General features: G+C 43.9%; 1 protein-coding gene across 1 annotated transcript; it reads left to right on the forward strand.

Moving 5' to 3' along the window:
* Positions 1–6862: 6862 nt before the first annotated feature.
* Positions 6863–9405, forward strand: KCNF1 (potassium voltage-gated channel modifier subfamily F member 1). The gene is made up of 2 exons (XM_010393316.3): positions 6863–7280; positions 7382–9405. Exon 2 carries the CDS (start codon positions 7580–7582, stop codon positions 9041–9043), a length of 1464 nt encoding a protein of 487 aa, XP_010391618.1. The 5' UTR covers positions 6863–7280; positions 7382–7579; the 3' UTR covers positions 9044–9405.
* The last annotated feature ends 5460 nt before the right edge of the window (positions 9406–14865 follow it).

The following is a 14865-nucleotide window of genomic DNA, read 5'->3' on the forward strand; positions in this document are numbered from 1 at the left end:
AGAGGTTTGGACTTCTTTTTTCAAAGGCAACAAGAATAAGAACATGATCCCATCACTTCTGAAAGCAGTCATTTGAACACCAAGGGAAGGGGAAAGCACATTTGATGTTCTCCTTTCTCTGATCTATAGTGGAAATGTTTACTGATAAAAAATTACTTTCATCACCACAAATTTGCATGCTTTAATGCTTCCACTCTATGCCAGCTGTGCAAGCAGAATGCCGGCCAGGGAATACCACATCCTCCAGTCCCTGATGGCCTTCCTGGCCACAAGGCAGGACAGTCACTGTCACAGGAGATGGAGGGAGCAAGCCCATAGAGCCTGCAAGCTGTGGGAGTCACTGTCAGCAAGGGGCTCTGGGGCATGCTGCCACAGCCCTCAGTCCTGCAGGGTTTAATGAAGTCAAATGTTCACAGGATACCTCCATGGGTAATTGCATAATTGTGAAAAGATGAACTCTGCCTCTGCTTCTGCTTACTCACCTTCCTCTCCTTCATCTTCTACCACTCACTGAAAGAAGGAAAATTATAGCTGTATTTACAAGAGCCTCTGAGAATTGCAGGCTTTGCTGAAGCCTGTATTTTCCTTTCTGCTGCCATGTTTTCTAGAATCAATGAAAGTATTTTATTTTTTATTTCTGTTTCAGCACACTGATTAAATGTTTTCTGGTTTTTTTTCCCCAACAGGTTTTCTTTCACACTAGAAAATATTACATATATTTTCTTCTTCTTTGAGCACACATACAGGAGTACCTTTGACCATGTTAACTATGAATTATTTGATTTTATTCCTCATTCTGATTGGACACAACAAAAATGTTTATATAAAAATACCTTCTACTTTTAAACGGTACATGTTAAATTGCGAAACAAGCTCCTCTTTCAAAGAATTAGGAACAATAGCCTGTGCAGAGTATTATTAATCACTATTCCAACTCCAAGCTGCAGTGTTGAATTTTTTTAAAGAAAACACATAAAACCACATTAAAAACCTCTGCCCCATCAGTCTTAGAAACTGGCTGCTAAAACTTAGGAGACAGTCTGCCCATTGCATTTCCTTCTCTGCTGTCACCATCTTGGTCTTTTCTTCAAGTCAATTACTGGTAACGATATCATTGGTAGTGATGGGAATGTTTGTCTTTGGGAAGGCTGGGCCCATCACTTCACCAGTGCCACCAGCAAGACCCTCTTACACTCGTCCCTGTACCATTTACAGTTGTCTGCTGGGCAATCCCTCACTCGGGCTGGCGAGGCTGCTCCAGGGAAGCTGCCAGGCAGCAGCACCAGCATGTCATGTGTCCTGCAGGAAATTATATGCAGCAAGTCATGATAAAAGTCAACAGTGGGATTGCAGAGGCAAACACTCAGAGCTGGGAAGTGCCAGAGCTGAGGTCACCCTTGCAAACTGCATTGAACCACCTTGTGCCTATTCACTCTGATACAGCCCCTAATTTACATGTGCACGTGCAAATTTTTGGACCGTGGCCATACTCAATGTATATGAAATTCTTAATTTTTCAGTCATTGTCTCTGCAACTGTAGCCTTTTCACCTCAATTTTTGCTTTCCTTTGTACATGCAACAGCATTCAAATCTTCTGATGGCAGTGTTTAAGAGCAAGAAACAAAATTCCAGTCCTTCCTCAAGACACAGTGATGCTGTAAATAAGTCAAGGTTCTTAAATCTTTTACAGCATCTCCAACTCCCATCCTATTCGTGGCTCACTGATATGCTTGATTTGAACCCATGTGTTAGCTGCTTACAGTGAAGGTTGCATTTTATTTATTTAAAGTAAATTACCTTAAATCAGAGATTTGGCTGTTGTCCTGAGTGGTCACTTAAAGCAGGTCTAATTGTACAGGAAAATAGACTCATTAATGTCAAATGGAAAAAGGTCAATTGAAATTTGCAGCAAGCTATTACTAGCCCTTTAATAAGGTATTAATTAAAAGATCTGATACAATAAACTGCCTATGTATAAATATTGAACTTGAAAAAAACCAAAAGTAGCTAAGAGAGGGGAAAATAAATTGGGAAAAGACTTGTTTGAAGTAATAGTCTTGGAGAAATATGTACATGTGCTAGAAACAGAGACACATAAAACCAGATTTACAAGGTGAGTGTGTCTGTTATAGTCTAGATACCCATCTCAACTCAGCCATTTCATAACCTCTTGTTCTTAATATATCAATCTGAAGGAAGTCTAATATATTGAGAAACATCATACAAAGTATTAAAAAAAAGTAGAGAATTTGTTTCTCTAGCTTTACATTTGAGGGACCCTTCTTTTCCCACATCAAGGGATTTAAAAGACTCATCTGTTGCCAGAAATAGCAGCAGTGGGCGATGGACATGTTTCAGGCTGAGGCTCAGATTCACTCCAGTAGCTCATGGCTACACATGCAAGACACGCATCAGTGCTGGGACCGTGAGCTGCTGTCACTGCATCACGAAGGTTTCCTGCAGACAGTCAGTGTCCACAACACTCCTCTCCCACATGCCCTGGTGTTACAGTCCATGCCATCAAGTCATGCCCTGTGGCCCTTCAGATACGCTGGGGAGGTGCATGAGGTTGGTGCTGGTGCTATGGCAGTGCCACCAAATCCATGCTGGGAACCACAGAGCCCATGGGAATGCAATCCATGTGTTCTTGATGTGTGAAAACAGCTGGCTTTATTGTAGAGCATGTTATAAGGATAAAAGAAGGTGTGATTTGAAAATGGATTTGCAATATTGAGCTATAAAGGATAAACCAGCATATTGCAGTAGCTGGATTAACTTGCCAAAGAGGGTGTGCTGGATCTTCCAGTGCAGTTGTGAGGTTGCTGCACTAACCAGTAGAATCCTCCTTAGATTTGGAAACCCTAAAGGATTTTTACAGCAGAATCTTTCTTGAACCTCTTACTAAAGCTGGCTGTGGTAAAGTAGTCAGAATAGCTGCTCTGGATGATTTGTTCTTTCTGAAGCCCAGAATGACATCATTCATTGCTTCCCTTCCTTTCAGATTATCTGCTTCCCATTCCCATTTCTTGTGACTGGCATGAAGTAATTACATGGTGCTTTTTCCGTACAGAACCTTGTGCAGTCAGTTGAAGAAGCAGTGTCCATTCAACTGGCTGAAAATTTTATCCCCACAGTACCCCAAGGAAAGGAGAAGGAGAAAGGTATTTCCATTTCCCATTCTCCTTTAGGTACCTGATTGACTTTTCTATAGTACATTTGGATGACATGTTCTTGTCTCGAGCAGCTCTCCATAGTCTGCATCTAGCTGAAAATAAGTGGTGTGTTAGATGCTGAGATCTCTTGCTGGATCTATCACAGATCCAGTACTGCCAGTATAATTTAAAACCCAAACATGACACAACAGAAGTAGTGTGTGAGAGGGTTATACTGAATATAACCAGATTCACATGTGCCCAAGGATGTACCTGGGCATTGACGCGAACTGACAACTGGTCTCCATCTATCTTATGAAGCCCTTTTAGTCTGCAGTACTGGTTCTGCCTGCAAATGCTCTGTTGGGAATGGTCTCTGATGGCCACATGATGGCTAGGAAATGTCCATGTTAGCTGGTCAGCGTGGGCTGGATCTGTGTCAGACATGCTTTAGCTGTTTCTCAGTTGGACAGTCATAGTCAAGTCCCTAAACTTTCTTGAGTTTGTGCCTGATTTTTGAAGAAGGGAGAGGTCAGATGGTCCCAGGCACTGCAGGCAGGGCTGTGCTGAGTGCAGGCAGGGGCTGACTCCATCACAGCCTTCTTGCAGAGAGGCTGCCCAAGTCCTGCCTCTGTACTAAGCACCCCTCTCTAAGTGGAATCCAATCTTATCCCTCAGATTGGCTCCTAAGCCATTCACAGTCCTTCATGTACCACTACTGCCCATGGCTCTGTGGGGGACAGCTTGGTGCATCTGGCAGGAGGATAGAGGTGCTGGCTGGGATTCAGGAATGCAGTATGAGCCAGACTAGAGCTCAAGAGGAGCAATCTCTCTTCCCAGACTGGCACTAAGCCACTCAGGGGTAAATGTCCTTTCCCAAAAAGTGGTCAACAAGGGAGCCAAACCTTGAATGCCAGCATCCTCTGGGGACTGCTCTTACTACAGGTCCCTGTGCTGGACTGTGGGTGCTCTGTGCCACCCACATCCCTCATAGGACCCAGTGGGTCCTATCTATGGGGAGCCGCATCTGAGCTCCACCTACACCTTGTGGACCAAGCCCTGTTGGGGTTCAGCCCCACCCCAGGACATGCTGGGCACCCGTGCTGGCGCGGGGGCTGCATTTGGTGGGGTTGCCCAGCAACCCAGGAGTCCTTCCCTCGGGCTGCAGGGCTTGGTGTCCGGCTGAGCCTCCTCCTCCTCCTCCTCCCTGAAGGAGCCTGTCTGAACCACAGCCAAAACTTAACACAACTGTCAGCTCAAATCCATGTGTGGTTCTCTGAGCCAAAGCACCGACACAGAAAAAAAACCAACCCCTCCGTGTTTCTTGTTGGGTCTGTAGGAATTCAATTGCCAGCACATACCACTTTCAGCAGACACAGCACAGCTTGACCTGTTCACACAGGCAACAGAAGTTGAATTTAGGAGCCCTAGTAACTGCAGCAATCTGGTCATAAATGAATTACAGGGCAACAATTATCTATTGAAAATTTTAGATTAGAAAAGCTATTGAAATTTTTAGATTAGAGAAGCTTTCTTTTCATGGGTGAAAAATGAATTAGTGAAATAAATTATTTGCTGCAAATTATTCTTCCTTCTCCTGTTGTTTGCTGATCTGCAATACATCTGATACAAAACATTCATCAAGCAAGCCTGTGTCACTCTTTTCAGCTACAAAAACAAGGGTTTAATTCATTATGATTTCCCTGACCGCTCTTTGGATCATTTACATTTGCCCAAGTGGATTTAAAATGCTACCAGATCTCTAACATTTCACAGGCACACTGAAAGGTGTAAAGAACTCTGAAAAGGTGCAAGACGAGGGAGAATAAAGCACAAGGATTTTAGCAGCTGCACTAAGTAAAGTCTTTACAAGGACTGATCTGGCATTTCAAAAATAGTTTCTTCCCAACCTTTTGAGAATGTGCTGAGATCTATCATTTGAAAGCAGCTGATTTCACCTTTCAAACTGAACAATGTCTTGTGTGCCTTTTTGTAGGTATTTGTTCTGTAAAATGGATGGGGAGGAGGAAGTGGGGGAGAAAAGCCTTTTTGGAAACAAAGGTTTCTGTGTGGGTCATGTTGGACCCTGCATTGATTTCTTATCATCACCTAGAGAAAACCCAAAAGGTCACTGGAATGAATCATTGATCAAAGAGAGTAGGATTTGAGATGGTTAAATCTGATTTAAATCTACAGAACATGTTTCCCTATGCTTATGCAACGTGACAAAATTTGAAGCCTAACTTCCAGATCTTGCTTTTGTTTTGCAAGATTGGGTAAGTAATCCCATCTGCATTTTCCCCTGTGCAAGCATGTCAGTGCTATTGGCATCTTAACATTTATTTTGCTAGAATCAAGCTAGTTAGTGAGCAGGAAAGTCACAGGTGGGTAATTATTTATTGATGAACCAAAAAACGGAGTGTTTTTCCAGGTCTCCAAAGTATTTTTCTTGTCCCAAAAAGCTTGCAAGTCTCAGTAAACTTATACGTGCCTGGAAAAAAATTCAAGGGACTTCTTGTATTATACCCACACTACGCAGCACACTCAGGAGCACATGAAGGTGACACTGGCCTCCAGAGATTCACAGCATGACTCAGGTGTAGACTAATAGATATTACTCTTTTCCTGGGACCTGATATTCCCCTTTCCAGGCTATGTGATGCTGCGAGCACACTCTGTATCAAGATGAGGTCTGCTGCACAACGTCTTACTGAGCACCCATAATCTTTTGAGACAGTGGAGCAGGAGTACTGTGTACTCACGAGGGTCCCCCTTGCTGGCTGACACCAGCAGGAGGACAGCAGGCACATCACAGATCTCACCCTTCTCCCAGGATAGACACAAGCCTGGAGAAGCAAACTGTCAGCTGGATTTGCCCCTCTCTATTCCCCTCCACCGAGAAGCTTTCCAGAAACCAGTAAACTGGAAAAGATCGTAACTTGATGGTACAGATCATTCTGCTGTGGCCAGAAACAGTTAATTTATGAACTGTATGTTTTCCTGGACCCACTAAAATGAGCTGCAGCCAGATTTAATAATTTACAAGCAGGGTGGTAGGTTTCCTGCATGTAGAGGTCCAGGGGAAAAAGGTTCATCAAATCCTGGAATTTGGGGAAAACAAAGTTAAAAGGAAATGCTTGTTATTCTACTTCTAGTTTTAAAGAGCTGGATTTGGTACAAAGCACTAATTCTGGTAAGTAGCAGTCACTGAGAAATCATCACAGATGTAAATTACTCAAACCCTCCTCAGGCTCCGCTGACTACAGGTCACGGAAAGGGGGCTAAAACTGATGACCCAGAGCTTTGGGAAACGTGCACAGAGTGCAGGGGAAGTTTTGCTCCACATCGGCAACAGAAACTTTACGGTCTCTGCTTCTTTCTCAAAGACACCAGTACAAATCCAGATCAACTCAATGTCCTGACATAGGACAGAGATGCTCTGGAGTTGCTTCAGTCCCACTGAGAGCAAGATTTATGCCATACATTTATTCCCAAAATACAATATTGCTTCTTCTGGTTTCTGCCTGGAGAAAATCTTTTTGTGTCTTTCTGCAGCTCTGAATGACTTTATACATGATTATGCTTTGCATGTGATAAAACAAACGTTTTACAAACTCCTTAACGTTCCTGGCAGTATAGAAACACATCATTGTACCACGGGGCAGGGGTATAAATAGCTGGATGTTCTTTCTGTGCAGCTGGTGCTTTGCTGTGTTTCACCAGGAGAGGGTAGAGTTTGGAAAGGACTCCTGGCAGCCTAGGCTCCCTATTGTGCTGGGAAACAGCAAAGGGAAAACAAGCACAAGTTTCTCCTCTGCGTGTTTGCACCGACTGACTATGTGCGAGAGTCAGCAGATGAACTCTGGAAGACAATAAACAGAAAACAGAAAGAGAAACAAAATTCAAAAGCAGCTTTCTAGGGAAATCTGTGGAATCGAAGGGAGAAGCCGCGGCAGTTCCCGTGGGCTCACTCCGCCGACTGTATCTCTGAGAACTGTCACTCTCTGCACGTTGCGTTAATCAGAGCTCAGGATTTATTTCTCTGCCGTGACTTCCAGGCTGTGAATAGATATCACTTTTAGAGAGAGAATGGGACCTGAAAAGACTCTCGAGCACTGAACAGAGTGGTGAGTTTTTTTAAATGGTTTCTTCTCTTTCCAGTCTGCTGGAGCTTTCTAACATCCTGCTTGCAGGCACAGCAGCCCGATGATTTGTCTTTTCCCTGCAGCTTGTTGCATTCCTCACCAGGCTTTCCTGACCACAGGTTTCTATCAGTAACCTTTCCCACCACGACTCCGGGTCAGTTTGGTGACATTTGTAACAGGGATGGCTCAGTGCTGATTTGCTTTCATGAGAGATTAAAACCACAAAGCTGTGAAACCAAACAACGGGCTAAAAAAATCAAACAAAGTCCAATACAATTAAAATGGCAGGTGACTCTAGGTTTCCATATGTGGACACTGATGGATCAGAAAAAAGTGAAGAAATGGAGATTGTAGTCAATGTTGGTGGAGTAAGGCAGGTGTTCTACGGAGATAACCTGAATCAGTACCCAGAAACACGGCTGGCAGAGCTGGTCAATTGTTTATCAGGGGGGTACGATAGCATATTCTCCCTCTGTGATGACTATGATCCTGGAAAGAGAGAGTTTTACTTTGACAGAGATCCAGATGCTTTCAAATGCATTATTGACGTGTACTACTTTGGGGAAATTCACATGAAGAAAGGAATATGCCCCATATGTTTCAAGAATGAAATGGAATTTTGGAAAGTGGATCTGAAATTTTTGGATGACTGCTGCAAGGCTCACCTAAGTGAAAAAAAGGAGGAACTGGAAGAAATAGCCCGAAGGGTGCAACTCATTCTGGATGACTTGGGAGTAGATGCCTCAGAAAGTCGCTGGAAAAGGTGCCAAAAATGCATCTGGAAATTTCTGGAGAAGCCAGAATCGTCCTATCCAGCTAGAGTGATTGCTGTACTGTCCTTTCTGTTTATTTTGATCTCCTCTGTTGTGATGTGCGTGGGGACCATCCCGGACTTGCAGGTCGTAGATGCAGAGGGGAATCGTATGGAGCACCCGACCCTGGACAGCATCGAGACCGCCTGCATAGGCTGGTTTACCATGGAGTATGTGCTGAGGCTGATCTCCTCTCCCAACAAGCTCCACTTTGCCCTTTCTTTCATGAACATTGTCGATGTGCTAGCAATACTTCCTTTCTATGTCAGCCTGACCTTGACCCACCTGGGAGCCAAGCTGATGGAGCTGAGCAATGTCCAGCAGGCAGTCCAGGCACTGCGAATCATGAGGATCGCAAGGATTTTCAAGCTTGCACGGCATTCCTCAGGGCTCCAGACCCTAACCTATGCCCTGAAACGCAGCTTTAAGGAGCTTGGGCTGCTCCTCATGTACTTAGCTGTTGGAATCTTTGTCTTTTCTGCCCTAGGTTATACCATGGAGCAAAGTCACCCTGAAACTTTATTTAAAAGCATCCCTCAGTCATTTTGGTGGGCAATCATTACCATGACCACAGTTGGATATGGAGACATTTACCCTAAAACAACACTAGGAAAACTGAATGCTGCCATCAGTTTTCTTTGTGGAGTGATAGCGATTGCCCTCCCCATCCATCCCATCATTAACAACTTTGTAAGGTATTACAACAAACAGAGAGTTTTAGAAACAGCTGCCAAACATGAATTGGAGCTGATGGAGCTAAACTCTGCTGAGGGGAAAGCCACAGGCTCCAGAAATGAACTAGAGGATTTTTCAAGGGAAGGCAAAGACGGTCCTTTTTATAGCAGCCGGATAAAAGTCTCCCACAGTGACACCTTTATTCATCTCCTGTCAGAAGAGAAACACTATAGGACCAGGCTTCAAAGCTGCAAATAAACTGTGAGCTGTTGTCAGCGCTAAGCTACAGATCAGGACAACCTGACAATCAACTACGGAAGGGACTCGCAGATCTGTCAGAGTTGGGAGGGAGCACTGCTTTGCTTTTCCAACATGAATATAAATTAACCCATGGCTTCTCCATCAACAGTTGGTAAGACTTTAACCCAAAATAAAACAGTAGGACTCCACTGAGATCAGACTGCTTATATCGAGTGTGTTCTGACAAAAACCACTTGTAACCATTTCAGAGACTGAAAAGTCCTTCCTGATCCGTAAATGTTCAATGACCCGAATGTGCAGCATTGACACATCAGAAATTTGTACCTGTGACAATAAAGAGCAGCATCACACAGATTGTGTCTTCCAGGCTCTCTTCAATGCCTTTGCAGCTAGGGGAACTGCTCCTTAAAAAATTAAAGCAGCCTCTCACTTGTGTTAGATTCAGGCTTACAGCAAAATGTTACGAGCAATTTGAGCCTAGAGATACTGAAAGTATCAGCATATACTGTGTGCAGAATATTAGAGTGAAAAAATGGCTTCATTTTGTAAAATGTACTTTGGGGTCAACTTTTTGGATAGGCTTCTGTTCCTCTTTCCAGAAAAAGTGTCATTTTCAATGGGACATGGAGCTATATTTTGGGCAGAGATGCAGAACAGAATCAATGTATTTTAAGGAGCAAATTTAAAAATATTTGTTCTAGCTATTAATTACAGCATGGTTTATATATGCAGGGATCTTTCAGGAAGGATTTATAATTAAGTAGCTTTTTAAAACTGCAAGTTAAATCATGGTATCTTTAATTCACTACTAAATCAAGGGAAGTTTATAGGGAAGTTAAATTGAGTACTTCTATATAAGAAGCTTTAACTCTTTGAAAATAAGTGCACAGAAAGTTTCAGTAAAAATAGTAAAATCTCCAATTGATTTCTGGTAAAAATACCTAGCTGAATAAACATATTATTATGTTATTTTTTAAAATAACTCATCCTTCCCCTACAATAACTGCATGACTTTGTAAATGGTAGTTTACAGAAGTAGTAGGCACTAATCAGTGTCTTCTTCATTAATTAATATGCTAATTAATCAACACCAGTGTGTATGCACTATCCTTTCCAAAAGCAAGTGCCATCTACGAAAGCTGATATTTGGTTGGTGTAAAAACTGTATGTGTAATAGGTCTGGTCTGTACCAGAGAAATCCACTGAAACCTGGAGTTGAAGGACAGGGGGGCACTGGCACACATAACATATATTTACCTACGTTAGAAGTAGGATCCCAAATGCTTAAAGGGCTAGAGTAGCTGTCCTTATTTGTTCCCTTTTGTGCTGAGCAGCCCCTTGCCCAGGTGAAATGCCGCAACATGAGACATGACCCATCCCTGGGCACTTCATGTCCAACCAAGATCCCCCGGCAGGTCTTTGGGACTCTTCCTGGGATGTGGGCAAGCAGTGGGCCTGTGGCATTCACCCCACAGGAGCAGTGACTGGACGGGCACAGAGCTGAGGGATGGGCTCTATGCTCTTTTCTGGCACCTTGTTTGCCCCTGTCCCCTGGCAGAGGGGTATGTGTCTGCTGTGGGGAATGCTCTGTCCTCCTGGGACAGGGAGCAGTGGTGCCATGTAGGGACGCGGGCAGGTGTGGCAGTGAAGGGCAGCTACTCCTCAGAACACCACCCACCCTGTACCTCTCCTAGCACGGAAATCAGCCCCTGCTTCCCTAGGTTGAAGGCCTTTCCAGCATTACCCCTCGACACGTCAAATTGCTCAACTCCAGAAACACCTACTTTGTATCCAGCACCCAGCCCTATGCCAGACCTAATGTCTTTTTCCCAACCTGTTACCACTGTCCTGCCTTAAATACTTCCATCAAGTAAGATAATTCAAACAATCTCTAAATGTTTCTGTACCCGAATCCTTCCACCACTATTTTGTCCCAAATTCTCTCCCCGCCTAAGACATACAGCCAATCCAAGTGCCTCCTCAGCCAAGCATCCCTTCTCCCCCCATACCTCCGCTCCACATCCCGCTCTTACCCTTTAGAACTGCTCTCTTGCTCTGCCTCATCTGCCTGAGACCTGCTCCTTGCTTGCCAAGAGCCTCAGAGCTCTTCTCCATGGATGCCTGGCCAGGACCATAGCCGGCTCTCATCTGAGGGACAGGATCCTGTCCCTTGCACTGCTTAAGACATTCAGATCACAAGTATGGGCTGCAAACATCAAAAATTGACTTGGCTGAGATGCTGAGGGTGGGAGAAGAAGGAAACTAACAAACCTGTCTGAGTCCAGCCTTATTCTATCAGCAGGAATCTTAAATGCTCCTGACTTTGCTCGTGACATGCAGAGGGTAGCTGAGAGTGAAATTAAGTTAGCAAAAGGCATTTTCCTGAATGAGGAAAGCACTGTGTTAATGCTAAGTAATATGGTTTAGTACTGCAAGTGCTAAATCCTCACTGCCGTGCTTTGTGATTTATTTTAACCTGACATTAATAAAAAATAAGCCTCTTTTATCAGAAGTAAGTTTATGGGCTAATTTCTCCAGTAAGTTATGCCTTTGAGCACTGGGCTCTGCCTTTGCTCTGTCAGTGTGGAAAGAGTTTTGAGACAACCTTGGTGCTGCTCTAGCCCAGACTGGTCTCAGAGTGTCTTGCTGCACTAGAGACCTTATTTGTTGTATTTGTTGCTGTAAGTTATATGTTCTTAAAAGGCTGTGGGTGGGCAGGATGGATTCCTGCCTATTTGCCTTTCTCATGGTGTGGAAACCCTGTAGGAGCAGGGGGAGACATGGGCAGTGATGGGAAGGACAGGGCAGGCTGGCAGCACATGGTGGGGCTGTAGAGGAGCAGGGGTCTTGAACACATATAATCCTGATGGTGCAAAGCAAGAGGCTTCCTGGGTCCCTGGGGAGACACCTCCTGCAGATCAGGAAACTAGCATAAACCACTGGCTTTGAAATCAGGGCTGGATGGAAGGCTCTGCTCCTTAAAGACTGGAGTGATTTAGGGGTTGTTTGTTTTCTATTGTTTTAATATTCTACACAACCCAGCAGAGCTGATTTTCCTTTATTACAAGTTAGTCTAAAAAAAGAGGAAGATTTAAAAATCTGGAAGTCTTGGGGTGGAAGGGGAGGGTTAGAGCAGCCCCTTCTCAGACAGTAAGCAACACAATCCACAGGCTCTAGTGTCCCCACTCTTTGACATAGGACTTTCTCAAGTCCAAAGTTAGGACAAGCTCTGAAGTCTTTCCAAAGGGGAAACTGCACCATGCCTGTTGCAGGTTTCATTTCTGTGCTGTGGGTGAGGTGGGCACAGGCTGCACAACTCAACCCAGCAGTGCCTTCCCCACATCCAGCTCTTCCCAAGCACTTTGTGCACACTTTGGCTGAGCCTATGCAATTAAATCAATGAAAGCAAGGCATTCCCAGTGAGACCATCTCCAGACACATATGGGAAACTGTAGCACAACTGTCCCTCAGGGGAACCCTGTCCCTGCTATTTAACACCCTTCACCTGGGAACCAGGACTAGGATAGCCAGAATACATCCAAGTGCAGAAAAGCTGAACAAACCACTTGGGTCTCTCCTTACCCTTGCTGCACAAGGACTCTTCTTTGGACTCATAGGTGTATGAAGGAAAGGGGTCACTATTTGCATTAGAAACTGGGAGTCTGGGAAGAAAATGTGGTACTCTTCTATGGAAAGCCTATTGACCAGAGTTATGGAGAATAAAGAGAGATACTATAATTTTAGCTGATATCCCTTCTCATACAGAAGTTCCTCAGTTCACCATGCAAGCAATTTCAGAGCACAGTGAGCAGATCAAACTGTCCTCTGGAGAAGTTATCCTGTGGGACAACTGCCCTTGCAGCCAGCCCTGGCTGCTTCTAGAAAACTTCGAATATTTAAAACAGCCTGTAATACTCAGAGTTATAACTTGAAGCAAAAAACTTTTAGTTCCTAACTAAAATGAATCACAGCTGTAAATTCAGGATTAATCCAGGTTTAACATCAAATAGCTGCCAGCAGAATCTGATTCAATAGCTTTAATTTAATAACACACCCAATGGTAGATTGGTGGCTATTGCTGAACTATAGGTAAAATGAAGCCTGTTTCTAGCTTCCTGGACAGCATAAACAGTAGAACTCAATAGAGTGGAAATTGCTTCTAGAAGTGTGGGAGACAGCTGGAATATTTAGTGACACACAGCATTCGTCTTAGGGAAGTGATAGGTATTTAACATGTCAGCCCACGCCACGCTCTGGCTGGCATGTCACAGCCACCTTCACTTTGGAGACAGGCTTAGGTTCAGGTAGAAACAGCCATCAGCCAGCTAGGGTTTTATTGCTGGACTGACACGTATATATGATTTGAAGGGACTTTTAAAAAAACCCAACAAAATGATGGGAGATAGTAGAACACCACTAATTTTCTGCTGACGTGCATGTAGGAGAGCTGCTCAACCCTGCAGGTGTGGCACTGCCACACAAGGTTAATTGACATGTTCTCTCTGGTCTGTGTATGGGTCGAGCAGAATGTGAACACGTGAAGGCAGAGGAGAGCTGAGGACCAGGCGTCACGGCCCATCTGTCCCTCGCTGTGTTAAGGGCACTCATCCCTTTTTGCAGGTGAAGCTGACAGTGATGCTGCTTCAGTAACCCTTTAGGCAGATTTCTTTTGCCTAATGTACTATTTGAATGTACCTGATAAAAATGCTGAAGAGGAGAAACCAGGACTGTTTCAGTCTCAAGTGTTCTCTATATATGGATTTTTCAAGCAACTACCCAAAATGCTCACCTGAGACTGGATAAAAGAGTCACAAACAGGTATTTGTTGAAACAGAGCATTAAAGTAGCGGTTAAGGAATAGAAATTAACAATTAACTATACTAAAAGACACAAACCCACTGAGATTAGCTCAGCTGGTTAGAGCAGGGTGCTAATAATGCCAAGGTTGTGGGTTTGATCCCCATATGGGCTTTTCACTTAACAGCTGGACTTGATGATCCTTGTGGGTCCCTTCCAACTCAGAATATTTTGTGATTCTGTGAAAAAAACCCAAAACCTCTTCCAGCCACATTTGCATTGCCAGATATACTCAAACAAATAGAACAGTGTCCCCTGTGAATTATTCTAGTCAGAAGTACTTCCTACCTCCTCCCTGTCAACACAGCCTTCGGGTCCTATGTTCACCAAAAAATCTCTCAATTCCTTACTCACACAGGTAGAACAATTACTGGACACATGCACAGGAGAATGCACTTGCTACCACCCAGGTTTCTGAGGAACTGGCCCACTCTCCATTCAACTGTTTTACCTAGACTGTCCATTTGGGAATATCAACATTTCCTTCCACACCAACTTTCACAAAACACTTTTCCCTTTGAGATGGAGAGTCCTTAATGATGTGGGTAATAAGTTCTGCACTGCCTGGTGTAAACCAAACTTCACTGAGAATTGCAGGAACATAACACTACTGTGAAAGTCAACTCAGGACAATGTGTCTTAAATACATTTGCTTCAGCTGTAGATATCTCACTAAAACCAAAATTGGTTTCTCGTCCTGCAGTGAACCGTATTAGGCTTGAATTCAGTGGGAGCTTTGCCTGCCTTAGGAATTTTATAGGGAATGATGAAGCCAAGTGAGCCAGGCTAATGTACAAGGCAGGCTTGTGTAAATTGCTGAGAGGAAAATGGGAAATGACGGAAAGGTCTGAGAGCTCCAGAAGAAGCTGAGCATTTAATTGATTCTTTTCTTGTTGCTTTCCATATGTAGGTGAGAAAGCTTGCCAGGGTCTTAAAGTTGCTTTTTGTCTTCCCATGTAAAG

This window comes from Corvus cornix, chromosome 3, assembly GCF_000738735.6.
Source record: "Corvus cornix cornix isolate S_Up_H32 chromosome 3, ASM73873v5, whole genome shotgun sequence".
NCBI lineage: Eukaryota > Metazoa > Chordata > Aves > Passeriformes > Corvidae > Corvus > Corvus cornix.